Source organism: Anas platyrhynchos, chromosome W, assembly GCF_047663525.1.
Source record: "Anas platyrhynchos isolate ZD024472 breed Pekin duck chromosome W, IASCAAS_PekinDuck_T2T, whole genome shotgun sequence".
Lineage (NCBI taxonomy): Eukaryota > Metazoa > Chordata > Aves > Anseriformes > Anatidae > Anas > Anas platyrhynchos.
The window spans coordinates 2401634-2429434 of NC_092620.1; the positions used below are offsets into that span (position 1 = coordinate 2401634).

Consider the following 27801-nt stretch of genomic DNA (forward strand, 5'->3'; position numbering starts at 1 on the left):
TCAATCAGCCTGAGTATTTAGCTTCTACAGTACTAATTGCACAGCGCGTTTTTTCTAATGCTTCCAAACACAGCTGCAGTGGTCACAGTGCAGACCTTGATCGTTTTAAAAAACAAACATCAGCTCAGGGAGCCCCATTTACACACTTTTATCAGGCAAAGAGTCCCCTTAATGTAGTCTCTGACCAAAACCTGCAGAAAGTTCATTTTAATTAAGTGAAATGCCAGCTCCATTGAAATTAGTAGAGGTTTTCTACTGGTTTTAATAGGGCTAGGATTTAATTTCTAATGCCCTTGAGATAGCACTTAAAGACATTTATAGTATGTGATACAGAAAGAAAAAATATATATTAACAAGAAAATGCAGTGATAATATAAATATGTTTTGATTGGCAAAATAACTGCCCAACCTAATCCCAGCCCATTTAAGTTAAGATTGGTCCTCCAGTCTTAACTTTAGCAGCTCTGACAAAATAACCAAACAATCCTGCACGAACACTAAAAAGACACCGTGAACTTAAAAATAAATAAATAATAAACAGATGCATATTTCTACCTGAATTATTTTGTTCTAATGTTGTTAGAAATAACAAAAATCAGTATACCTGAAAGGTCTAGGATTTTATTTATATATTTTTTGGCCTTTTTTTTCCCATTTAGTTACTTTTCCAATAGACTGTTTTAAGGCTCACTGCCTTGACTTGAATTTGTTTTATGCTGTGTGCTACTCTATTTTTTTCCCCCTAAATAAACCCTGAAAATTCACTTACTTTGTTAGAAGCATGTGAAGTAAAGACCCTGACTCTCAGCTAAAACAATATGTGCCAAACTTGGGGATTGCCTGTAGCTCTCAAAGCCCTCTCAAGGGCAGAAGGGGCATGAGTGCTCAGCCCCCCAGACCTCCAGGGGCTTCTGCGTTGGGTCCCACCCTAGGAGCAGATCCTGTAATGTTTCATTCATCGAATCGGCAGTTTGACATTTCGTGACATTTCAATTAAACCTTTCTATAAAGACTCATTTGCACCTTTATAAAAACATTAATGAAGTAGCTGTGTTTTGCCTCCGACTAAATCCTGACTGTGGTCAATTGAACGGGTGTTCAATTACTCCCATGCAGAAACTTTTGCCACATTGAAAACATAATTCAATATTAAAAATGGCAATGTAGAAATCTGAATAGGCCAGTTGGGTTTACATTGGCACCATTTACATGGGAGTTATCCCAGTCTACACCAGCTGATCTGACCTGACACATCTATTCTTTCAAAACCATAAGACCACAAGTAATTATTTACTTAAGAAATCAGAACGTGTCTTTAATCCTTTCTGAAGTATAAATCTTAGGAAAATTATACAAACTCCAAATCATCATCTGTGATTCTCCATACCTGTGCAAAAAGTCCTACTGATTTCTCCTCTATGTGTTAAAATCAATTGTTTTGAAGCAATTTTTTGAGATGTGAGCAAAAACATATATTCAAAAATCTATCTCCAGGTTCAAAAGCAAAAGAGTTTCCTCTTGATACAGTTAAATAAGGCTGGACTACTTTAATGCAGTATTAAATGGATGAGATTAAAATCTATGTTAAAATTTCAGCTGAAGAAATTCTAACTCCCTGAAAGTTTCTAGTCAAAGCCCTTTGAAAATGAACTTATAATGGAAACCAGGGCAAACTCAACTGTAGTCAGATACTACAGCAAAAATAATTCAATTTTTCCAGGAAATAAAAATCTCTGAAGTTACCTATCAGAAGCCCAGAAGTCTGTCTGCTCAAGGAGACACCTGTGAAGTCCAGACTCCTTGCAGCACGGTGTCAGGAGGCTGCCTGCCTGCAGCACACTGCATCCCCCAAACCCACGCTACAAAGTACTCGGATGCTCCTGCTGAACCTGCAACTGCCATCCTCAGGGGGGTCACAGAACCCTGAACAAAAACCGTGGGGGTCCCCTATCATCTGGAAGGAGATGCATACTCCCACACAGGGGACACATGCCAAGGGAGCAGATATTAAATGTCTGCTCCATGTCCAACGACACATACTTCCACCTCACAGGAGCCGAGTTACAACAGCTGAAGCTCTGACTCCAGCTTTGGGGCATGTGAAAGGAGCGAGCAAACAACATATTTGCCATTTCCAAAATCATTTGCCTATGCAAGAGCAACGGCTGTATTCTTAACACTAGGCAGCTTTCATGGGGAAAATGAGTTCAAATTACATCTCAGATAAACTATCCCCTCAACCTTCTGGATGCCTTTCAATAAATTGACCCTAATATTATTACAACTTTAATTGTCTGCTTGTTCTTTCACATTTATAGTTGTTTGCATTAAAAAAATAAAATAATAATGGATAAAAGTGTTGGAGATTTTTTTTTTACCTACAGTAACCAAATGCAAATTATAAATTAATTCAGTAAATTATTTCAATTCTGCTTTGTTATTGTTTTGTTTTTAAAGAAAAAAAAAAAAGATTACCTAAGATTACCTAACCAAGACATTGAAGGTTGGCAGAAATTTCACTGGCTAGATCCCCAAAGTTATAATCCATTTATGAGATCAGTACATAAAAGTCAGTTTAAGTCTGAGAGAAAAATAAGCTCAACCGATCCCCTTACACAATTTGTTTTGAAATACCTAATTGCTCCATATAAACTGTTTTACAGAAAAAGGCTAAGAGCATGCTTACAGACATACTGAGTTAAGTGATGCTTACACATTAAAAGAAACCAGTCACTGCAAAAAGCTGCTTCTGCATGCATGGGAAGGCTTTGTAAAGTTGTCATGCTTTAAAATATGCTGCTCTTATCATCAAGGTATATATATCAAATCTATGAACAACAGAAGGATTTTTTTTTCATATCAGCAAATTATCTTTCCTGAATGACCTTAAATTTTAAGAAGATAAGTTTATTAATTTCTAATTAAACATAATTCGTTTAAAGTTTACTTACGTTAAGTTAAAAATACAGACAAATTCAGATGAGGGAGTCATCTTGTAACTGCATATCAAAATCTTTTCATCAAAATTAAGCATGAAGTTGATATGATCAGTATAGATTTTATTCCGGTTCTTAAAAATTTTATCCTGCATAGTCTTCCAAACAGTTACTCTGAAAATAACACAGCTCTCTAACCTTTTTCTTTAATGAAGGCATCACAAATTAAAAAGAAAAAAGAAAAAAGTTTGGGCCAAGAATAATGTTAAAACACCAGCGATAGTATTATACCGAGAATAAAAACATTTCTTGAATTCCTGTTACAGGTTTGATCTAAAAGCCACAAATTGATGGAAAATCTCCCACTGACTTCAGGAAGGAAGAAGTTAGACCTACAGAAGATACAGTGGTTACTTCCAAAAGAAAGAGAATGAATTTGACTAAAATAATTAGAAAAAAACAGAAGTGACCAATGTTTAAAAGACAAAATAGCAGAGCCAAAAGATACCTATAGTGTTCTCTTTACTTAAACTATGCCTATGCAAAGAATTTCAATTTCCATTATTAAAATTTTGATTTTATTTGCATTAGAAACTTTTAACAAGTTCTAGCTGATGAGAAGTATACATTTTTGGTAGCTATGGAGAAGTTACTTAACACGAAGAAAGGCCTTACTGGAGGGGTGAACAAAAATCCCTGTGTGTAGTAGCAATAGTAAGAATTAAACAGAGGTTTCTAATATACATTTTAAATTAATTCTACTTTATAAACATCACAGTGTCAAGCCTGCCTATTCAGGATAACTATCAGTATTAAAAAAATCCACACAATAGCAAGTTCTTGCATTATTTAAATGAAACTAATGCTCTGGCATTCCCAGTCACGAGTAAATAATGATTTCAGCGGCATTCCAATGTGGTTCAGAAGCTCTCGCTGTCTGACCAAGAGCAGCAAACCATACCTCCTGACCACCACAGTGCTTGCTAATCTGCCTGTCAAACCTTTGTTTGAATTCCTGTGCAAAGAATCAATCCATCCAGCAATGGCTGCTTATTTTAGGACTGACACCACTATTTTTATCCCAGCACAAAGGATACAGTTTGATCATATATATATAAGGAAGCAGCAGTGCTTTGTATGCACAGGTCATGCATGCGCACACATGTCCTCTGGGTGTGATTCATCTCGCCTAACTTTAACTAAAGTTATCTCACCTAAACTATTTAGAAGGGGAGTTCGGACAACTGATGGAAGAGAAAGACACCACCAGGAGATATCCTCTATAGGTTCTTCTCTTTCCAGAGATCTCCAGAACAGCAAACTAGACATCTAAAATTAGAGGAGATGATTTCCACCCAAACTAAATATATATATATGTATACATGTGCTTATTTGTGCACACAGTGTAAGACAGCTGCTTCCATAAATATGCCATATGCAAGACAGCAGTGACATTAATAAGAACTCTGGACAGAAAATGAACTACTAAATGGGAGACAAAAAAAAATCAGTTGTGCACATTGGTTATATATAGCTAAATCTTTAGGACAAGTTCATTTATTACTTCTACCTAAAAAGGAAGAAGAAAAACTAATGTGTGCCATGTTCAAGCTGCAGAACTTGGGAACGAACAGAGAGTTAAGGGAAAGTTATGGGTCTGTATCTTGTCTGGATCTCTAGGGTACATCTTTAAATATAAAACTTATTTCCTTATATAAATGTTTTAACATGCAAAAAGAGCATTTGGATGAGTAGTCTAAATGTTCCTGTTGTAACAAACATAGCTCTTAAATACCTTTTGGGGTATTTAAACAAGGATTCTAAGTTATATTTTCCCAAGTCAGGTGATGAAAGCCTACAGTGTTTCCCACTCCCTCCTCCCTTTAAAGGTATTTTATGTGTGTGCTGGCACGTGCACATGGGTATATATATATATATATCTTTTTTAACTACATATATATTCTCTATAAATTAAAAAAGATACCATGGTAATCAAATCCAGAAGAGAAAAACAAAACAAATATATATGAAGAGAAAAACAAACCTTGTTTTTAGCATAATCCAAAGTAACATCAAGATTGCAAAGATAGGAGATATATATATATATTTAAGTTTATGATTGATTCAGATCAGGCTCCGCAATATTCCCATTCTCTGGAAACATAGCTGGAAAATTGTTATTAAAAGTCGCTGGAAACTCTAACATAGCATCAACATTTTGATAGCCCATGTAATAATTAAACGACTGCTGTGGAAGTACTTGGCTATCAGGCATCTGTATGAATGCCCCTGACTGTGTGGTAGGGGGGACTCTTTGGCCAACTAGTTGCATTTTAGGTTCTCTGGGCTCCAGTTGTTGCTTGCTTTCTTCATCTGTGTCAAGACGGGTTAGCTTTTCTATCCACATGCGAAATTTCTCCTCTGTCTGCCTCTGCATCTCGGCAAAGCAGTTCATGGCCTCTTCCAGGACATTGCCTATGCAGTTCCTATCCCATACGGTGCCCCTGTCAAGCAATCCTGGAATTTCCCTGGTCGCTCCTCCAGATCCCCCAGCACGACTGAAGCCAGCTTTAAAGACATTGAGGCCATTTGATAAGACATCATTAAGTAAGAACATAATATTGTTTATTAAGGCATGTTAACTCAGGAAAATAAACTTTTCTAATTGTGTCCCTTGGATATGACATCGGGGAGGAATTAGCAAATATTGAATCAACCAACAGTATTAATGTTAAAATAAGCAATATTTTACACTCACTGAAGTTATCATAAATTTTGGCTTCAAAATTATTTTTATTCTAGAATTCTCAGACAACTCTGTCACAAAGGTCTCATTTGTTTTATAAATCAAATTAGCCCAATTCCCTTGCAATTTCAGTTTTGAATTCAACTGAAGGAATCTGAAACATCATACAACAAGAGGCTTACTTCTCTTAAGCTGTGGTCCAAGATGCCACTGTTTAAATGATAAAACTGAATAATTATATTCATTTTACTTAGCTACTCGAACCCTTTTATAATAAACATAATCGTACACAAATAACAGAGAAAACGGCTGAAGCAGTCACTACAGATTCTAAAGCAGCCAAGCCCAGATCTTACCGCTCTTGGTTTAACTTTGGAAAAATCACTGTGCACCAACGAAGAGAATACACGCATGACACAAACACATAGACACGAGCACAAAAAGATACACGGACACTGTGCTAATACATGGGGTGAAAGCAGCTTTTGTTAGGTCTGATAGCAAAACCCAGCTCCATCAGAGGAATAACCCACAGATCAGGTCAGCGTGACAATGCTTATGCCAGCAGCACACATCGCAGACTGCAAGCGTGCCCTTAACCTCCAGAGCCAGCGGCTGGCCATGTGGCATTTCTCACGTTACTCCTTCTAGCCAGTGCTAAAAACAGGCTGGGCATAGCTGGAAGGAGATTTTTCTCCTTCCATCCATCCATCAAAATGATGATTAACGTGACTTTGGGATTTTCAGGAAGAACTTTATCGGCAAGAAGACAAGGCCATGTATCTTACTCTGCTTGTTAACAAGAGAAGGCAGTGGTATCTGTATTTTTAAGTTTAAAGTTCTCTTGGGAATCCTCTAGGAAGCATCAGAACTCCTAGAAGGTCAGGCTTTGCACCTGTTTGAGAAGTAATAACCAACGTGTGCATGCTGTCCTAACACAGGAACATCACCTAAGGTAACTCCACGAGACAAGCATCACAAACTACACAAAGCAGCTATATAAACTGACAATTTAGTATGTAAACACGAAACTTGTGGGATTCTCTAGCTTAAGAATAACAGAAAATATCTTAAGAATGAGAGAAATCATTGCACAACCTAAGCCTACTTACTAATAAAAGCGTAAGGCACTAACTCTTTAATTGGATTCCACTGAGCATACAAAATTACAGTATAACTTAATACATTCTTTTTAGGAGCTATTTAAATGAGGTATACCTAAGACCTTCAGTAACAGCTAAACAAAGCCTGGGATTACTCTCTTCTTACTTTCAAGCAGTAGCAATGCTACCAGTTGAGGGAAAAGACTTTCTATTAAAAACCCTACTTTTGAAGTCTTCTCTATCAGACAGTCTGGAAATTCATCATTCAGGTCCACTGCCCAAAAATAAATCACTTTATAGTAACTACCTTCCATCTCTTTGATGGTATTTAACTAAAAATAATTAAGTAAAATGGTACCTTTTTCCTAAAAAGCGGTTCCTTTTGAATATTCAATGTATTTTTCCCCCCTGAAAAAAAGTATTATTTCTGTTCACATACTCCTAGTGTTGAATACCCAACATGGTTCTATTTACTCTTCTTTAGTCAGGGATCTTATCCCAAGATGAAAGGACTAAACAGCAATCTGACTTCCACAAATTTAAGAATTTTAAAGTTTTAACTGCAATTTAAATAAAAAACACTACTGACAGTGATATGTGAGATACAATATAACCAGGCTTTTAAAGTTAAGAACAAATTAGCACAGTCAAAGCTGACAAAACTGTTTTGTAAACTAAAGAGACTATGTACTGAAATATACATTACCCTGCAATGTCATTTAAAAAAAGGCATCGTTCATAGTATATCTACAATTTACAGTAGCAGCAAATCAATCTGCTTCAAAGGCTTCCCTTGCAGTTCTACTACTTATAACATGTCTTACTCAATTGTCACTTACTGGTGGTTTTTGGTGTTTAAAAAAATAAGTCTAAAAATGCATTTCTATTATATTAAAAGCTAGCATTTATCAAATTGGTCCCCTTGCTAACTGAAAGCTTGCAGCTCTACAGTTTTAGAAGTTACACCAAGACAGCATCACCTGCAGAACAGCACCTATGAAATCCCCGTTGCATCCTTATGGTATCTGTTAAGTACTACCCAAATAATGACCACATCCAAAGTCATTTAATTTAGGAAACCAAACACCATAACAGTTAAGAAGACATGCTGCATCTTCACTGTAATCAGCATCGGTGGATGACACCTAGGCATTATGCCACCCTGCCCTTCCAAAGAGAGAGCTGACTGCAAATCACTCAGAATTTTCCCTATTCTAAAATTTGGCATTCTGTGTTCCTCCAACAAAATTCACCCCTTGCAAGATGCTTCAGCCAAGGTCTGTGCAATAACCTCAGGAGGAAGTAAACTGGCTCAGAGTCCCTCACACGCATCATGCTCCTCTCTTCAGATTTCTGTGTATTAAAAATCCTTTTTTTCTTTTTTAAACAAATGGGCTGCAACATCCTTTTCAAGATCAGTACTTCAAACTTAACAGACTTTTGAAAGCCTAAAACATGAGTCATCCCTATTTCAATTCAGACCTCTTCTTGAGTTGTAGAAAGCACAATGGCAGTGAAAGGACTTTTTAATATTATATTTGTATTTTTAAAAACCCTTTCCTTCCAAAGAAAAGTGTTTACAAAGAAATAAATACTGATTTCCAGACTTGTCCTCATGCCAATATCATTTAGAGTTATCTTGCATGATCACATCTGAAAGCATTTAAAGGGAAATCTTTCAATACCAGCAAGTCTAGCAGAACCTATTTCAGGACTCAAAGATCATCCTCTTATGCCCAAAGCGAATGCTATCTATTTTTTTGTTACAGCATGGTAAAACCCTACTGCCAACAGAGAGGCTCAATCATTATGATATAAGAAATTATTCCTCACCTGCAGTAATTCAAAAATCATGGCATTAAATGAAATAAAGAGCCCAAACTGCTTGAGTCAGTGAGAAAATTCTCAGTAGCATCCACGAGGTTTAGGCTGATCCTGTATTTTCATGTTTCCAGCAATTCTTCGTTACCCTGTATTATCTTCTAACTATTTGTTCCTTCACTAAATTTTGAGGATGCTTAGAGTATATCGCTAAGCACACAAAAAACAGATTTCTGTTCAGGAAAACAACCTAAGCTAAGCACTTTGCCCATCCCAACAAGAGGGCCCACGAACCTGTCATTGGAGGGGAGCGCTGGGAGCCCCCGGACTTGCAGTTCCCCAGTACCTGTGAAGCCCGCAACAAGCACAGGGAGCGTTTTTGGCTGCCTTTGTCCCATCTCTGCAGGGGATGGCTTTCCCTTGGACTAGCAGACTGTTTCCCACAAACCAACATTGTTTCTGTTCAAAGGAAAACCGCAATCTGGCAGGTACACATTGTGCCTAATTACAGAAGGACTGCTCAAATGTTTTGATGCCTTAAATATAATTCAATGCCAGGTGGGTGATAGGAGCTACCAAATCAAAAATAAAGGTCACTGTTCTCCAGGATGGGTTTTGCACTCCCACATCTTGCAACCCAGGTAAAATCAGCCATTGGTTTAATAATCATTAAATCTACAGGTTCTTCCATCCACTACAATGGGACCTTTTCAATGCATACCTCTCATGGCGAGACCTGGAGCTCAAATACTGAGGAGACAATTCACACAGAAAAGTATCCTGGAGTGCCTTCAGATCTCAGCACTGCAAGTCAGAAATCTAAGCAGATCTGAAAATACCAGGTAGTACCTTTCTGGGTCACAAGGTACATTATAACTTCATTAAAAAATGAAAACAATATACCCTGGGGGATTTTGTACTGGGGGTGAGTGGGTTGTTTTGGGAGTAGAGGGGCTGAGCTGTCCAAAACTCAATGAAAGAAAGTTTTCTTCCACAGGCTTTATATTAGGTCTTAATTGCCCAGCAAAGTGTAAATATAGTAAATAAAAATTCACAGAACTATGAAAGCTAGAGGTCTGGTAAAAATAATTTTAGAGTCTCTATTAAAATTTTACTGCACAATAATATAGGATTATGCCTTTCCCAGACTTTCCAATAAACATTAACTTCCTTCGTGCAACCTGCTTCCTAGCAATATGTGGGAAAAGTGCCAGTTCTCCTGGTGGCAGAACCACTCACCATCATCAAGCCAGTTAGAACAGTGATCGTTATTTGTAAAAACTGATGCAAATATATTAAATAACTATATTCTAGCAAACATTAATTCAGAAACTTAAGATTAATTATTGCAATTTTCCTTTCAATCTTCTTGCCTTACATAAGCTTATCTCAAAAAAAAACTTCTAGCACAGAAGGCAAAAAGACATGTAACCCAGTAAAAATTGGCAGGCAAAAAAGTTTATTTTTATGTGATTTTTTTTTGATTGCCATATGATGGTGGTTCTATGGTATAATATTCTGTAAGAGTAGTTCACACAAAATCCTGTCCATGGCACTTGGGCTAATAAAACAACAAAGATTCAGCAGACAATAAACTCAAAGAATTCATCTTTCTTTCTCTAATAAAGATGCTGCCTTCCATCTTTTAACATGAATGTGTGAGAAAATTAAAAAATATAGAAATTATGGATCCTTACAACATAGGAAAACAGTAACAGCTTTGTCTAAAACACTGAAAATTTAGATTTGGAAACAGCTTGAGCACCTGTGTAAACAAATTCATAATTCTGTCCCAAAATAGGTGACCAGCAGCAATCTGCAAGAATTTACAATAAGGCTAAGTAGGTTTGCATGCACTGAAACTGAGAGCTGAAAGCACAGTGTAAGTGCAATAGTGAACAGGGCCTTACTATAACACAGGCAAGAGGTATGCCATGTTACTTCAAACACAGCTGCAGAGCTGTGGTCTTAATATATTAAAGCAAAGCTGGCCACTTATCTTAAGAATGTATTTATTAGATTATCACAATCTAATGGGATTTAACAGCACTGACAGGAATTCATATAAGCTTACAAAGGAAGAGACCTGAAAATTCCAGAATTCAAAAATAGTCTTTCCTCCAATTTACCATTTCTATGCTTTGTTGGTGTGCAAAAGTGCACTGAAACCTCAGAACAGATTTTACAATTTGCCCATATCTTGTTAATATACTGCAGTCTTCAAATTTACAGAGCTGCAGTTCTCCTGTTTTTTCTCAAGTGTCACTCATCTAATTTAGCATGACAGCTGAGAAACAATGTCAGATGCGTTACAGTTCAGTTTAAAAAACATCCTCTACCTGGTATCTCTGCAGTGATTGTCTTGCTGCTCCCTGAAACCTCTTCATCATCATCTGATGAACTCGTGCTCGAGTCACACGTCAGGTCACTATCACTGGTACTGCTGTCCTGCAGCAGGTTGTACTTCTTGCGAGCAGCTGCCTCCCGCTTCTGTCTTAACAGCCGGATTCTTTCTTTGTGCTTTTGGCTTCGATGACCTTTTACCTTAGTAACTCGACCATTCTGCTTATCGCTAGACTGTCGGTTTTTCTTGGCAGCCATTGTTGAAGTTTCACTTTCGGACCTGGATCGCCTGGATTTCCTCCCAACTGCAGCCCCAGACACACCCGAAGGGTCTCCCTCAACAGCAGCTTCAGCTTGACAGGGCTCATTCTCTTCTGTGGAAGACAATGTGTCTGAGTCAGCCAAATGCCCACTGGAAGAAGGGGAAAGCATGCAGTGGTTAGAAGAGTCACTCTCATAAACTCGACCACCCGTTGGCTTATCACTCTCCGTGGATGCCAGCTGAGACTCCAAGGAGTCTCGCCTCAGTTCCATCAATAAGCAAGGCATTGAAGAGAGCACTGCAGAGTCTGACACAGCAGGCACACTGTCCTTCTGAGGATGTGGCTCCAGTTCTATAGGTCTGTCTTCATCGGGAGTGGTCTGCTTCTCAGAAGTCTTCAGAGGAACTTCTGAATTGAGAAGTTCTTCTGCTTTTCCCACTACCTCCATCTTCATTTCAGAACACCAAGGTTCTCCTGGTATCAAAGCATGGAGCACATGGTCTGGAAGATCAGATATGGTCAACTAGATATGGTTTTCAGCAACACAGCAGCCTGCACAAAAACAGAATAGTAAGAATCATTTACCCAAATAACTCAATCAATTTGTTGCTTTCAATCACAGAGGCCATTGCTCAGTACCATATTGTTTTTTTCATTTACTTTTTCCACGTGAACTCATCCTGTTACACCAATCTACTCTTCCTTTTACATGCTTATGAAAAACAGCACTGGAATCACAGGGAACATTTCTCATCTCACTAGATCAAAACGGATCAGAAAACAAAAAATATTTATGAACTTTTCCTTTATAAAGATTTAAACCAGTGCATTATAAGCAACATATGCTAAACTTCTTTACCTAGACCTTTAAACATTTTAATGAAGAACTTTAGCACTTATAAACATAGCCAGAGTGAAAACTCCCAGACTTGTAGCCATCTGCCTGGACAGCCCAGAACATTGTTCAGTTTCCATATTTATGAGAAATCTCTTTGCAGTTGATCAGGGCTCCAAACTTTATAATCTAATGTTTTTATGATAATTTACAAACTTACAGTACCAACATGAGCCATGCATAAAGACGTATCAGTAGCATCTAAAACACCATTCAGTGCTCCTTGAAAGGCTCCCGTACAAGTCCTGGTTGTATGAGAACCTACAGGCTGACATAGTTTCTCTTAAATCTGCCAGGAAAACAGCATCAAATAGTATGGGCTGCAAGCAACAAACAGCATCCACCCACACCGCTATTTTACTTTAAATTATAATTTAATAAATTGCATTGCTTCAGCACAAGTACAAAAAAAAAAAATACAAAAAAAAACCAACAAGCTATTTTTCTGATTAATAACTTGCACTTTATCAACTAAGCAGTACTTAAATCACCTTCAGAGATTTTATAAAAAAAAAAAATACCAGTACAACATTTATCATTTTATCTTAATTTTTCACACTCTGCCTTCAACCCAAGTTTTCATTTGGAACTCAATGCAAGAAAAAAAGTGAAGGAAGTTCTTAGTCACTACATTCACTCATAGATTAATTGTACGGAACAAATGGTTCATGGGTTTAGAAGTACAGAAAACAACAAATTTATGGCAGTTCAAAAAAAGCATAGACACGTAAGGAAAAGCAATATTAAGCTTTACTATTTTAAAACAATACTTTTGCAGACAAGGGCAAATAGGACTTGATCAGCCTAAGAGAGCATGGCTGGTACAGAGAGATTTTTCTATGCTCTGACAATCCTTCGTGTTTCACCATCTATCCCAAGCTGCCTGTAAGTGAATGCTGCTACCTGTAGTACAGAGTAAGGCTTCCCTGGTTCAGGAAGATGCTGTGAGAAGCTCAGGGTTGTGCTGTCTGCCCTAACCCACTCTGAAACTTCACTTTCAAAATATTAAAATAGAGGCCGTGTCTCCTTCAGGCAAATGAATGAAATGCTGGATGATGCAAGGGATTTGTGAAAATAAATATGGGAAACACCAGTTAAGGAAAGAAAACTTAGTTAATAACAGACAACATAAGAAAGGCACGGGTGACAACTCTAGGTATACTAAATACGAAAAAGGAAACAAAAAAGAATAGAGTAAGTTTAAAATAAAGGAAAAAATCTATCTATAGAAAAATGTTTCCAATATTTGCACTAAGAAAAATTCTCTTGAAACCAACTTAAAAGAAGAACTTCTGGAGATGGTAATTTAATGTATGCAATAAATATCACGTAAGAAACCATTTATTTACTAGGCCACAGCACAGTATCAACAAACCCACAAGACAAATACACCTTTGAGACAATGGCATCCCAATGCTGTAATAAAATCATTATTTCTACATATTTCATCAGCAAATGTACATTACCAAATAATTTTCCTAGGAAACATGAAAGTGAAACAGAGATTTGATGAATATATAACTCTTGGCAAGCCATTCACAGTGGGGTTTGTACTATATCTGTTAGAGCAACTCCCAGCTTTTTCTGTGGTACTACACTTAGAACAGAAAAATACCCTTCCAAGTGTCCTGGTTTCAGTTAGAACAGAGTTAATTTTCTTCCTAGTAGCTGGTAGAATGCTATGTTTTGGTTTAGGATGAGAAGAGTGCTGATAACACCCCGATGATTTAATTGTTGCAGAGCAGTGCTTATACTAACACAAGGACATCTCAGCTTCTTACTCTGTCCTGCCAACAGGCAGGCTGGGGGTGCAGTAAGAGCTGGGAGGGGACAGACCCAGGACAGGTGACCCAAACTGGCCAAAGGGGTATTCCATACCATCTGACGTCATGCTGAACAATATCTAGGGGTGGCTAGCCAGGGGAGGGGGCCGGACTACTCGGGGTTAGGCTGGGCATCGGTCAGTGGGTGGTGAGCAATTGCATTGTGCATCACTTGTTTGTACACATTATTATTAGTAGTACTATTATCATCATTGAACTAATATTTTTATTGTTATTATTATTTTCCTGTCTTAATAAACTGCCTTTATCTCAACTCACGGGCTTTACTTTCCATTTCTCTCCCCCGTCCCAAAGAGGGAGGCGGGAGGGTGAGCGAACGGCTGTGTGGTGTTTAGCTGCTGGCCGGGTTAAACCATGACAGCACTTTTGGTGCCCAACGTGGGGCCTGAAAGGTTGAGATAACAGCAGATCTGACCAGAGTGTGTTAAACTAAAATTGGTATTAGACCTGCTTAATAGTTACTTGTCATAATGCTGATTGCTTTAATCTCAAGTCTGCTGCACCTGTTTTCCAAATTGAGTATTATAGCACATTATTTTCCGTATGTGCTCTCTGTCATGTTGTTTATCCTCTCCGGGCCCTGGTTTCAGATCATTATGGTACTGTGTGTTGTAGCAATGGCTTATGAGACGATGAGATATCTGGTCATGACTCTAATTTGGTATTTGTACTCAGTAACATCGACGACTCTATACTTTAGAAACCATATCTCAGAAACTATTAGCAATTATACCTGTTGCCTTTTTCCATTAGGGAGTCAATCTGTGGAGGGGAAGGGGGAAGATATTTTTTCTTACTCGTTCACTCTCCCTTTCTCCTTCACCACCCCTTTATCCTCCTTGATCACTCTCCCTTTCTCCTTCACAACCCTCTTATCCTCCGAGCTTGTTACAATAGTTCTCCAAGATACCGAATATCCTTGGGATACTCAGACCAGCGTGTTCTTGTTGTTCTACCTCCTGAATGTGCTTCAGGTTTTGCTTAAAGTTAAACAACTACTTAGGAATCTCATCCAGAGATCTGCCCGGAGGCAGGATAGTTGTGGGTGCCAGGGATTATGGGAGGATATGGGCAGGCATCTAGAGCAGTTGGCACCCCCAGTGTTTTGGAAATTCACCCCTGAACAACTGCAAAATCCTCAAAAACTGGCAGAATGCTTGAAAAAAAGGTGTCATGACTCTGGCAATTCCAAAGTGACACAAATCATTGTAACGTGCTGGGGCCTGGCTCATGCCTATCGAGCTGCAATTGATACTGCTATGAACTTAGTGACAGACCCTGAGGCCACTCCAATTCCTGTGACAGATCCAACGGCCACTGTGACCCCTACGGAGGACTCTGCAGCCCCTCCAGTTCCAGCTCCTGCAGCTGCTTCAGCTCCTGCAGCCGCTCCAGCTCCTGTGGCTGGGCCAGGGAAACGAGCTGTAGCATTGCAAGTTGATCCTGCAGAGGGTATTCCAACCCCTGTGGCAGACCCTGCAGCTGGGTCAGAGAAACAAGCTGTAGCAGTGCGAGTTGCCCATGTAGAGAATGTGAAAAAATTGTATAGGGATTCAAGTCGTTTAGAACGCAGAGAGTCTTCTGCCAAATCTAGGTATAGAGACGACGATGCTGGGCCATCAGGGATTCAGGAGGAGGAAGATGAGGATGCCGAAAAATCAACAGTAACTACCCGAAACCTATACGAGTGTGAGCTACGAGATGTGCGAAAAGATTTTGGTCATTGCATAGGTGAGCAGCTTGTCACCTGGCTGCTCCGGTGCTGGGACACTGGAGCCAATTGTGTGGAATTAGAGGGCAGGGAAGCCAGACAGCTGGGATCTCTTGCTAGGGACGCAGGCATTGACAAAGCAATTGCAGATGGAGCACAATCTCACAGCCTCTGGAGGCATCTCCTCTCAGCTGTGAGGGAAAGGTATCCCTTCAAGGAAGAACTTGTATGTCTACCAGGCAAGTGGACCACTATGGAGAAGGGAATCCAGTACCTGAGGGAATTGGCAGTACGGGAAGTGATTTATGACGACCCAGACAACGGACAAACATCCAGAGATCCAGATGAAGTCAGGTGTACACGACCCATGTGGCAGAAGTTTGTACAAAGTGCACCATCATCATATGCCAGCTCATTGGCAATAATGGCCTGGAAGGATGATGAGGAACCCACAGTGGATGAAGTAGCTAAACAACTCCGGCAGTACGAAGAAAGTCTCTCCTCTTCCTTACAGGCCTGCGTCTCAGCTGTGGAGAAACTTTCTGAAGAGTTCCACCAACTTAAAGAGAATCTATCTTCCTCCCCACCTGAACCAACCAGTGTCCACCGACCAAAAGAGAACACTTGGGAGAAACTTTCTGAAAAGGTTCACCAACTTGAAGAGAGTTTATTTTCCTCCCCACCTGTACAAAGCAGTGTCTCAGCTATCAGGGGTAGGCGTTCATCCACAGAAGGAAGACGATATGGTGGGTATTCACCCCGTGCCACCCTGTGGTTTTACTTACAAGACCATGGAGAGGACATGAGAAAATGGGATGGAAAATCTACCGCGACCCTAGAGGCACAGGTACGTGAGTTGGAAAAGAAAACAATCGGGGAAAAAGGGATTCTCTGAAAAGTTTGCTGCTCCAACTTCCAGCAGACAGTCCTTCAAACACAGAAACGAAGAAGATTCTGACCAGGATTAGGGGGGCCCTGCCTCCAGCCAGGGGGAGGAAAGGGACAATCGAGTTTATTGGACTGTGTGGATTCGATGGCCTGGCACGTCAGATGCACAGAAGTATAAGGCTTTAGTAGACACCGGTGCACAATGTGCTGTAATGCTATCGAGCTATAAAGGGCCAGAGCCCATCTGTATTTGTGGAGTGACAGGGGGATCTCAGCAGTTGACTGCATTGGAGGCTGGAGTCTGACTGGGAATGAGTGGCAAAAGCACTGTATTGTGACTGGCCCGGATGCTCCGTGCATCCTTGGCATAGACCATCTTAGAAGAGGATACTTCAAGGACCCAAAAGGGTTCCGGTGGGCTTTTGGTATAGCTGCCTTAGAGACAGAGGGCATTAAACAATTATCTACCTTGCCTAGTCTCTCAGAGTACCCCTCTGTTGTGGGGTTGCTGAGGGTCGAAGAACAGCAAGTGCCAATCACTAGCACAACTGTGCACCGGCGGCAATATCGCACTAACCGATACTCCCTGATCCCCATCCATAAGCTAATTCGTCAATTGGAGAGCCAAGGAGTGATCAGCAAGACTCATTCACCTTTCAATAGTCCCATATGGCCAGTGCACAAGTCTAATGGCGAGTGGAGACTAACAGAGGACTATCGGGGCCTGAACGAAGTCACGCCACCACTGAGTGCTGCAGTGCCGGATATGCTAGAACTCCAGTACGAACTTGAATCGAAGGCAGCCAAGTGGTACGCCACAACTGATATCGCTAATGCATTTTTCTCCATCCCTCTAGCAGCAGAGTGCAGGCCACAGTTTGCTTTCACTTGGAGGGGAGTCCAATATACTTGGAATCGGCTGCCCCAGGGGTGGAAACACAGCCCTACTATTTCCCATGGACTGATCAAATCTGCGCTGGAGCAGGGGGAAGCTCCTGAACACCTGCAGTACATCGATGACATTATTGTGTGGGGTGACACAGCAGAGGAAGTTTTCGAGAAAGGAAAGAAAATAGTCCAAATCCTTCTGAAAGCCGGTTTTACCATAAAACAAAATAAAGTCAAAGGACCTGCATGAGAGATCCAGTTTTTAGGAATAAAATGGCAAGATGGACGTCTTTGTTGAAGACAAATCCTTTGCTGAAGCAAGGAATGCTGAAGCTGTGCCAGGGGGAACAATAGCAAGGCCGGGGGATAAGGCTATGGCCCAGCTGAAGTGCATCTACACCAATGCACGCAGCATGAGTAACAAACAGTAGGAGCTGGAAGCCATCGTGCAGCAGGCAGGCTACGACTTGGTTGCCATCACGGAGACGTGGTGGGACCACTCTCATGACTGGAGTGCTGCAATGACTGGCTATAAGCCCTTCAGAAGGGACAGGCAGCACAGAAGGGGTGGTGGTGTGGCTCTCTATATTAGAGAGTCTTTCGATGTTGTAGAACTCGAGGCTAGGAATGACAAGATCGAGTCCCTTTGGGTTAGGATCAGCAGGGCCAACAAGGCTAGTGTCCTGGTGGGGGTCTGCTATAGACCGCCGAACCAGGATGAGGAAACGGATGAGGAGTTCTACAGGCAGCTGACAGAAGTTGTGAAATCGTCGGTGCTTGTTCTCGTGGGGGACTTCAACTTCCCTGACATATCCTGGAAGCACAACACAGCCCAGAGAAAGCAGTCTAGGAGGTTTCTGGAGAGCGTGGAAGATAGCTTCCTGACGCAGCTGGTTAGGGAGCCTACCAGGGGAGGTGCCCCACTAGACCTTCTGTTCACAAACAGAGAAGGACTGGTGGAGGATGTGATTGTCGGGAGCTGTCTTGGGCAGAGTGACCACGAAATGGTGGAGTTCTCTATTCTTGGCGAGGCCAGGAAGGGGACCAGTAAAACCGCTGTATTGGACTTCCGGAGGGCTGACTTTGAGCTGCTCAGGACACTGGTTGGTAGAGTCCCTTGGGAGGCGGTTCTGAAGGGCAGAGGAGTCCAGGAAGGCTGGGCGCTCTTCAAGAGGGAAATCTTAATGGCGCAGGAACGGTCTGTCCCCACGTGCCCAAAGACGAGCTGGCGGGGAAGAAGACCAGCCTGGCTCAACAGAGAATTGTGGCTTGAGCTTAGGAGAAAAAAGAGGGTTTATAATCTTTGGAAAAGTGGGCAGGCCACTAGGGAGGACTATAAGGATGTTGCGAGGCTGTGCAGGGACAAAATTAGGAAGGCCAAAGCTCATCTGGAGCTCAATCTGGCTACTGCCATTAAAGATAACAAAGAATGTTTTTATAAATACATCAACACAAAAAGGAGGACTAAGGAGAATCTCCATCCTTTACTGGATGCGGGGGGAAACTTAGTTACAAGAGATGAGGAAAAGGCGGAGGTGCTCAATGCCTTCTTCGCCTCAGTCTTTAGCGGCAATACCAGTTGTTCTCTGGATACCCAGTACCATGAGCTGGTAAAAGGGGATGGGGAGAAGGATGTGGCCCTCACCATCCACGAAGAAATGGTTGGTGACCTGGTACGGCACTTGGATGTGCACAAGTCAATGGGGCTGGATGGGATCCACCCATGGGTACTGAGAGAAGTGGCAGAGGAGCTGGCCAAGCCACTATCCATCATTTATCAACAGTCCTGGCTATCGGGGGAGGTCCCAGTTGACTGGCGGCTAGCAAACGTGACGCCCATCTACAAGAAGGGCCGGAGGACTGACCCGGGAAACTACAGGCCTGTCAGTTTGACCTCAGTGCCAGGGAAGCTCATGGAGCAGATTCTCTTAAGAGTTATCACGCAGCACTTGAAGGGCAAGCAGGTGATCAGGCCCAGTCAGCATGGGTTTATGGAAGGCAGGTCCTGCTTGACAAACCTGATCTCCTTCTATGACAAAGTGACGCGCTGGGTGGATGAGGGAAAGGCTGTGGATGTGGTCTACCTTGACTTCAGCAAGGCTTTTGACACCGTTTCCAACAGCATTCTCCTCAAGAAACTGGCTGCTCTTGACTTGGACTGGCGCATGCTTCGTTGGGTTAGAAACTGGCTGGATAGCTGGGCCCAAAGAGTTGTGGTAAATGGAGTCAAATCCCGTTGGAGGCTAGTCACTAGTGGCGTCCCCCAGGGCTCGGTGCTGGGGCCAGTCCTCGTTAATATCTTCAGCAATGATCTGGACGAGGGCATTGAGTGCACCCTCAGTAAGTTTGCAGATGACACCAAGCTAGGTGCGTGTGTCGATCTGCTTGAGGGTAGGAAGGCTCTGCAGGAGGATCTGGATAGGCTGCACCGATGGGCTGAGGTCAACTGCATGAAGTTCAACAAGGCCAAGTGCCGGGTCCTCCACCTGGGGCGCAGTAACTCCAAGCAGAACTACAGGCTGGGAGAGGAATGGTTGGAGAGCTGCCAGGCAGAGAAGGACCTGGGAGTGATGGTTGATAGTCGGCTGAATATGAGCCAGCAGTGTGCTCAGGTGGCCAAGAAGGCCAACAGCATCCTGGCTTGTATAAGAAACAGTGTGGCCAGCAGGGCTAGGGAAGTGATCGTCCCCCTGTACTCGGCTCTGGTGAGGCTGCACCTCGAGTACTGTGTTCAGTTCTGGGCCCCTCACTACAAGAAGGACATCGAGGTGCTTGAGCGGGTCCAGAGAAGGGCGACGAAGCTGGTGAGGGGCCTGGAGAACAAGTCCTACGAGGAGCGGCTGAGGGAGATGGAATTGTTCAGCCTGGAGAAAACGAGGCTCAGGGGCTACCTTATCGCTCTCTATAGGTACCTTAAAGGAGGCTGTAGCGAGGTGGGGGATGGTCTGTTCTCCCACATGCCTGGTGACAGGACGAGGGGGAATGGGCTTAAGTTGCGCCAGGGGAGTTTTAGGTTGGATGTTAGGAAGAACTGCTTTACCGAAATGGTTGTTAGACATTGGAACGGGCTGCCCAAGGAAGTGGTGGAGTCACCATCCCTGGAAGTCTTTAAAAGACGTTTAGATGTAGAGCTTAGGGATATGGTTTAGTGGGGACTGTTAGCGTTAGGTCAGAGGTTGGACTTGATGATCTTGAGGTCTCTTCCAACCTAGAAATTCTGTGATTCTGTGACGTTGTCAAATCCCAATGGATGTGATCAACATAATAACAGCTATGTCTCCACCAACTAGCAAAAAAGAAACACAAACTTTCCTAGGTGACGTCGGGTTTTGGAGAATGCACATTCCAAATTAGTCTGATTGTCAACCCGCTCTACCAAGGAACCCGTAAGAAGAATGATTTTGAATGGGGCCCTGAACAACGACAAGCCTTTGAACAAATCAACCAGGAAATAGTCCATGCAGTAGCCCTTGGGCCAGTTTGAACAGGACCAGATGTAAAGAATTTGCTCTACACTGCAGCCGGGGAGAACGGCCTCACCTGGAGCCTCTGGCAAAAAAAAAACCTGGGGAAACTCGAGATCGACCCCTGGGGTTTTGGAGTCGGGGATACAGAGGATCTGAGGCCCGCTACACTCCAACTGAAAAGGAGATATTGGCAGCATATGACGGAGTTTGATCTGCTTCGGAGGTGGTCGGTACTGAAGCGCAGCTCCTCCTAGTACCCCGACTGCTTTTACTAGGCTGGATGTTCAAAGGAAGGGTCCCCTCTACACATCATGCAACTGATGCTACCTGGAGCAAGTGGGTTGCACTGATTACTCAGCGGGCTCGAATAGGAAACCCCAGTCGCCCAGGAATCTTGGAAGTGATTGTGGACTGGCCAGAAGGCAAATACTTTGGGATATCATCAGAGGAGGAGGTGGGTCGTGCTGAAGAAGCCCCACTGTACAACCAGTTACCAGAGAATGAGAAGAAATATGCCCTGTTCACTGATGGGTCCTGTCGTATTGTGGGGAAGCATCGGAGATGGAAGGCTGCTGTATGGAGTCCTACGCGACGAGTTGCAGAAGCTGCTGAAGGAGAAGGTGACTCGAGTCAGTTTGCAGAAGTGAAGGCCATTCAGCTGGCTTTAGACATTGCTGAACGAGAAAAATGGCCAGTTCTCTATCTCTACACTGATTCATGGATGGTAACAAATGCCCTGTGGGGATGGTTACAGCAATGGAAGCAAAACAACTGGCAGCACAGGGGCAAACCCATCTGGGCTGCTGCACTGTGGCAAGATATTGCTGCTCGGGTAGAGAACCTGGCTGTGAAAGTACGCCACGTAGATGCTCATGTGCCCAAGAATCGGGCTACTGAAGAACATCAAAACAACCAGCAGGTGGATCAGGCTGCTAAGACTGAAGTAGCTCAGGTGGACCTGGACTGGCAACATAAAGGTGAATTATTTATAGCCCGATGGGCCCATGACACCTCAGGCCATCAAGGTAGAGATGCAACATACAGGTGGGCTCGTGATCGAGGGGTGGACCTGACCATGGACGCTCTAGCACAGGTTATTCATGACTGTGAAACATGTGCTGCAATCAAGCAAGCCAAACGGTCAAAGCCTCTTTGGTATGGAGGACGATGGCTGAAATATAAATATGGAGAGGCCTGGCAGATTGATTACATCACACTCCCTCAAACTCACAACGGCAAGCGCCATGTACTTACAATGGTGGAAGCAACCACCAGATGGCTGGAAACATATCCTGTGTCTCATGTCACTGCCCGGAACACTATCCTGGGCCTTGAAAAGCAAGTCCTATGGCGACATGGCACCCCAGAAAGAATAGAATCAGACAATGGGACTCATTTCCGAAACAACCTTATAGACACTTGGGCCAAAGAGCATGGTATTGAGTGGGTGTATCACATCCCCTATCATGCACCAGCCTCCGGGAAAGTTAAACGATACAATGGACTGTTAAAGACTACATTGAAAGCAATGGGCGCTGGGACATTAAAAAAATAGGGATACGCATTTGGCAAAGGCCACCTGGTTAGTCAATACTAGGGGATCTGCCAACTGAGCTGGACCTGCCCAATCAAACCTGTTACGTGCTGTAGAAGGGGATAAAGTTCCTGTAGTGCATGTAAGAAATATGCTGGGTGAAACAGTCTGGGCTACTCCTGCCTCAGGAAAAGGCAAACCCATTCGTGGAATTGCTTTCGCTCAGGGACCTGGATACACTTGGTGGGTGATGCAAAAGAATGGAGAGGTCCGGTGTGTACCTCAAGGGGATTTAATACTGGGTGAGAATAGCTCATGAATTGAACTGTACCATGTTAATTACTATATAATACTGTATGTTATCACTGCCATGACTACTATACACCCTAGATGAAAATGGTGACTAATTATAATGTATGGAAAAGAGTGTAACCTGAGCATGACATAAATGGTATGGAATACGGGATGGATAGATGTCCTGGTTTCAGTTAGGACAGAGTTAATTTTCTTCCTAGTAGCTGGTAGAATGCTATGTTTTGGCTTAGGATGAGAAGAGTGCTGATAACACCCCGATGTTTTAATTGTTGCAGAGCAGTGCTTATACCAAGCCAAGGACATCTCAGCTTCTTGCTCTGTCCTGCCAACGGGCAGGCTGGGGGTGCAGCAAGACCTGGGAGGGGACAGACCCAGGACAGGTGACCCAAACTAGCCAAAGGGGTATTCCATACCATCTGACGTCATGCTAAACAATATCTAGGGGTGGCTAGCCGGGGGGAGGGGGCCGGACTGCTCGGAGTTAGGCTGGGCATCGGTCAGCGGGTGGTGAGCTATTGCATTGTGCATCACTTGCTTGTACACATTATTATTAGTAGTACTATTATCATCATTGTACTATTATTTTTATTGTTATTATTATTATTGTTATTATTATTTTCCTGTCTTAATAAACTGTCTTTATCTCAACCCATGGGCTTCACTTTCCCATTTCTCTCCCCCGTCCCAGAGAGGGAGGGGGGAGGGTGAGCGAATGGCTGTGTGGTGTTTAGCTGCCAGCCGGGTTAAACCACGACACCAAGGAACTTTGAAATGTGATTTCTGCTTATGCAAGAACAAATTTGGTTGCTCAAATACAGACAGAAAGAATACTAACCTGGCCAAAAGAACTGCATTTTAAAACTCAAGCTAGCAACTACAGAACTGCTTCTGCACCCTTCACCCTTTTAGTTAGGGGAGCCCAACACAGAGCTAAAGGGTGACCCAAATGAACTAGGGATTTTTTTCTCGCAAGTGTCCTACCCAGGAACATCATCTACTCACAGACCCCTAAGGGAATGTAAGGACATCAGTACTTGACACCCTTTTTCGCTGGTCTATCAGACAAAAAAGCTATATTTCATCCACATGTTGTGACCTTGCTGAGAGTCTAAATCCAAAAGGAAGCCTTTTATTATTATGCAGGATCTTGCTTTGACTACTCAAACCATGCTGGACCTCTCTTCACTCAAGGTGCAGTAACTTTATAAAAATACCAAGCTACAGCAACCGAAATTCTGATAGTCATGGAACCACAGGACAGTTTCTGTACAAAGGGTCTGGTCTGATGGTCTCTGCTCCCAGCTCCTGTCCACTCAGAGCAGAAACCATAAGATCGCGCTGGCCACAGCCTGGCCCTGTCAGACTTCTGGCATGTCTGCAGACAGATCCCACAACCCCTCAGCACCCCCATTCCTGTGTTTGCGACCAGGTGCCAGTTGGACTCCACACTATGAGCATAACCTGAAGCAGCTGAGCAGACTGCCACCATCCACCTCACCACCTGCCTACCCAGTCCATCTCCCACCAAGCTGACTACCAGAAGGGTACACATGCCTTTGTCAGAAGTGTCAATGGTCCAGGGATACCATACCTGCTACTCAGATGTGACTTGCCCTTTATAAATGCACAATGGTTGTTTCCAACCACATCTGCACCCCTCACGTGCCTGCGAATGGCCTCCAGGAGGATTGCACCACAATGCTGCTGGGCAGCAGGGTGAGGCCAACCAGCCCGGAGCTCCCCGGATCTTCCTCCTTGCCCTTCCTGACCAAGGGAGTAGCATTTGCCTTGCTCCAGTCCTCGGCAACCTCCCCCAAACACCATGAGTTTTCACAGATTGTAGAGATGATATCAAGGATATCTAGCAGCCTCCTCAGCACCTCCAGATGCCACGGACTCAAGTCTGCCTTACTGGCTTATGTGATATTCCTAGCTTCATCTGCAATAATTCTAATGTTACTGTATGTATAAAAAACCGCACATTTATCTCGGGGGAAGAAGGTTTGTCGTGATTCAAACAGACTTTGATGTAGGGAAGAATGCAGACTGGGGGGGTAAAATATCTATGCCAAGGAAAGTCACACCTCAAAGAAGAAAAAAACCATGATTTAGCTCTATTCAAGAGATGTATAGGTCATAAAGAGAAATAGACTGTACTGAAAAACTCTCATCCTTTCTTGTCACTCTCTTTTCTTGCAACGGTATTAGAAAAGCCAATTTCAAGGTAACATAAGCAAAAGAACAGTTTCCTTCTTAAATGAGAACAACATAGCACTGAAAAATAAGCTGTGGTGCTTACAGATACAGATGGATACTTAATTAGACATTGCTCAGAAATGTCATTCTTCTTTTCAGATGCACAGATATTGATTTAAAAAAGCAATCCTATAAAAACTTCTAGGCTAGCTTTTTTTTCAACAAATTATTTTATTTTTCAACCACACATAGAAAGTACCAGTATGTGGAAACTTTTCAATATCTACCTGCACATGAGAAATACTTTCAAGTCACAGACTCATTTGTAAAGGCACAGAATTTGCTCCCTTTAAAAACTGCACTTTTGTGAAGAAAGTCAGAAGGATTCCAAAGGTCAGATCAGCAGAGACAGGGTTGGATATTAGGAAGAACTTCTTTACCAAAAGGGTTGTTAGGCATTGGAATGGGCTGCCCAGGGAAGTGGTTGAGTCACTATCCCTGGAGGTCTTTAAAAGACGTTTAGATGTAGAGCTTAGTGATATGGTTCAGTGGAGGACTTGTTAGTGTATGTCAGTATGTCAGAGGTTGGACTAGGTGATATTGGAGATCTCTTCCAACCTAGATGATTCTGTGATTCTGTCTCATCACACCTTGAACTCACAGGTTCCAAATACCCACTGGAGAGAATACTGAGTGTTTCCTTCACAGCACTGTTTACTCTGAGATTTCTGAAGATAAAAAATTATTAAAAAGCAAAAAATGAGATTTAAACAGAGGTATTAGTAGTTGCTGAAGAACAACTATCATGGAATTTATGCTAATAATATATTTTACTGCACAAATAATTGTATCAAAGACAGTGTGCATGCTCTTTATCAATCAGTAACTGGCCACATAAGCATCCTTCATAACAATTTTTGTTTTGCTTTTAGCAAAGCAAATGTCCTTTAGAATTGTAAATCCTGCCACATCAGTAGGAAATGAGTTTCACCCAAACAAATGATAAGGCCTGACCTACTTAATAAACATCATGATAGCCTCATCTTCATTGTACATGATCTTTTTGGCATTATTGAACTTATTCATGATGAGACAGGGAACAAGACAAAGGATGGTAATTCCTGTAGGTCTTAGCTAGCACAGTTGTGTGTTAACGACCCAAAAATAAGGGAATAAAAGACTATGCATAGATAACGGAACCAGCAAGAACTGGCTTGACTGCTGAAGTCTGTCAAAGACAGAAAAGGTCAGAAGATAAGCAGCAAGGAAGACTTCTGGCCTTCAACAAAAGACCATCATAGTATGCTGCAGGATCACTCAAGGACTCCAGTACGCATGCAAATAGCAGAGGGAACATACGTTAATTATTCTTCAGAGACTTAATGAATATACAAGAGACTTACGGGAAATGAAATGAATATGTATTTGTCCCGCTAATATAAGCACGCTGCCAGTAACCGTTGGTGCACAAGTTAGTTGGAGCTAACCCCCTTGCGCCCGGCATGTGATTCAAAGATCGAAGCCGAAATTCCTTTAAGTGGTATATTCTTTATTGCAGCGCTGGATGCACGGGGGATCTCTCCACCTATCGTGCATACCCAAAGCAAAAAGCAGTCTTGAATTTATACAATCAATCTATCAATATTCTACAAGCACCTATACATATGCATTACCTATCCCCGCCTTCCCTCGCTTCTCATGCTAATTAGCCTTTTGGCACCTTGCGCCTGCGTAGAGCCTTCCAAGAATTGTGGGCAGGGGTCTTTGGGACGTGGGCAGGGGTCTTTGGGAGGAAGACCCCGAGTCTTCCTCACAGTGTACTTTTCACCTTTGGTCAGGAATCTGCTGAATTGGCACGTTTCTTAATTGCGAGAGCTGGTTGTTGCCAATTCTTCCGTTTGTTGTATCTTTATAATGAATTCCAATGTCCAATTTTGAGATTTATAGTCCTTCCATTTGTTTCTCTGTCCGTCTGCCGCTTCCTTATCATGAGTTCCAGTGTCTTGTTTCGAGATATACAGTCCATGTCTGGGGATTGTCCTTGCCTCCCCAATACCTCCCCAATACCTCCTTAATCAATCCCCCCTTTTCTTTTCCCATGCAAATTCTTTTGCATCAGATACTTTCATTATTTACTGTTGAGGGATTTCTTGAAACAGCAAAAATCCCATGGCTTGCTGTAGCTGAGCAAACCAAGCTACCAGGGCAACTATGAGAAGTTCCCATGACAGTGTTCCCACATCGCCCAATTGAGGAAGTCAGAAAAATATTGTTACCAGTAGCTGGCTTCAAGGACAAGGTCTATGTGACTGCTAATCACAAAGGGGTTGTTTTCTTGCAGGTGGGGTTGTTTTCTTGCAGTTGTTTGTCTGAGTGCTTTTGACCAATAATCTTGTGTGAAACACTGTCCACCCCTGTTAAGTTCTCTATAAAAGTTAGGCTATTCGGGCAATAAAATGGAGTATGATCTGACCCTACTGTGTGTCTGTCGTGCTTTCGGCCGTGCTTCCTGCAACATATGGCGCCCGAACAGGCTGAGACCTGAACAGGACCTGAACAGACATCGCACAGGAGCAGGACATCGCAGCACCGGAGCAGACATCGCAGCCGAGCACGGACATCGCAGCGGCGCCGGGGCAAACATCGCAGCGCAGCGGGACACCAGCGGCGCCGGCACATCCGAACGCAGGTAGACCAGGAGACCAGCGGCGCCGGGACCGGCGGCGCCGGGACCAGCGGCGCCGCGATCTCGCCGCGCCGTCGGGACTTCGGAGCGCCCATCCGACCGGCGCTTGAGCAGACCGGACACCGGCCCGGAAACACGGTACACAGGCCTCACGGTGAGACGCGG

The 27801-nt window shown here is 42.7% G+C and overlaps 1 protein-coding gene across 4 annotated transcripts in view; it reads right to left on the reverse strand.

Moving 5' to 3' along the window:
• LOC101796452 (protein ARK2N) overlaps positions 1-27801 on the reverse strand; it is a 94572-nt gene that overhangs the window by 28785 nt on the left and 37986 nt on the right. For 3 of the 4 annotated variants that reach the window (XR_011805639.1, XM_038169463.2, XM_038169464.2), the window contains one exon: positions 10946-11764. Coding sequence is in view for 3 of the 4 variants with exons in the window: in XM_038169463.2 (XP_038025391.1) it covers positions 10946-11666 (721 nt within the window). In the remaining variant the exon portion in view is untranslated. Of the gene's footprint in view, positions 1-5030; positions 5505-10945; positions 11765-27801 lie in introns of those variants that run through there. The other variant, XM_038169465.2, reaches the window with a different exon arrangement.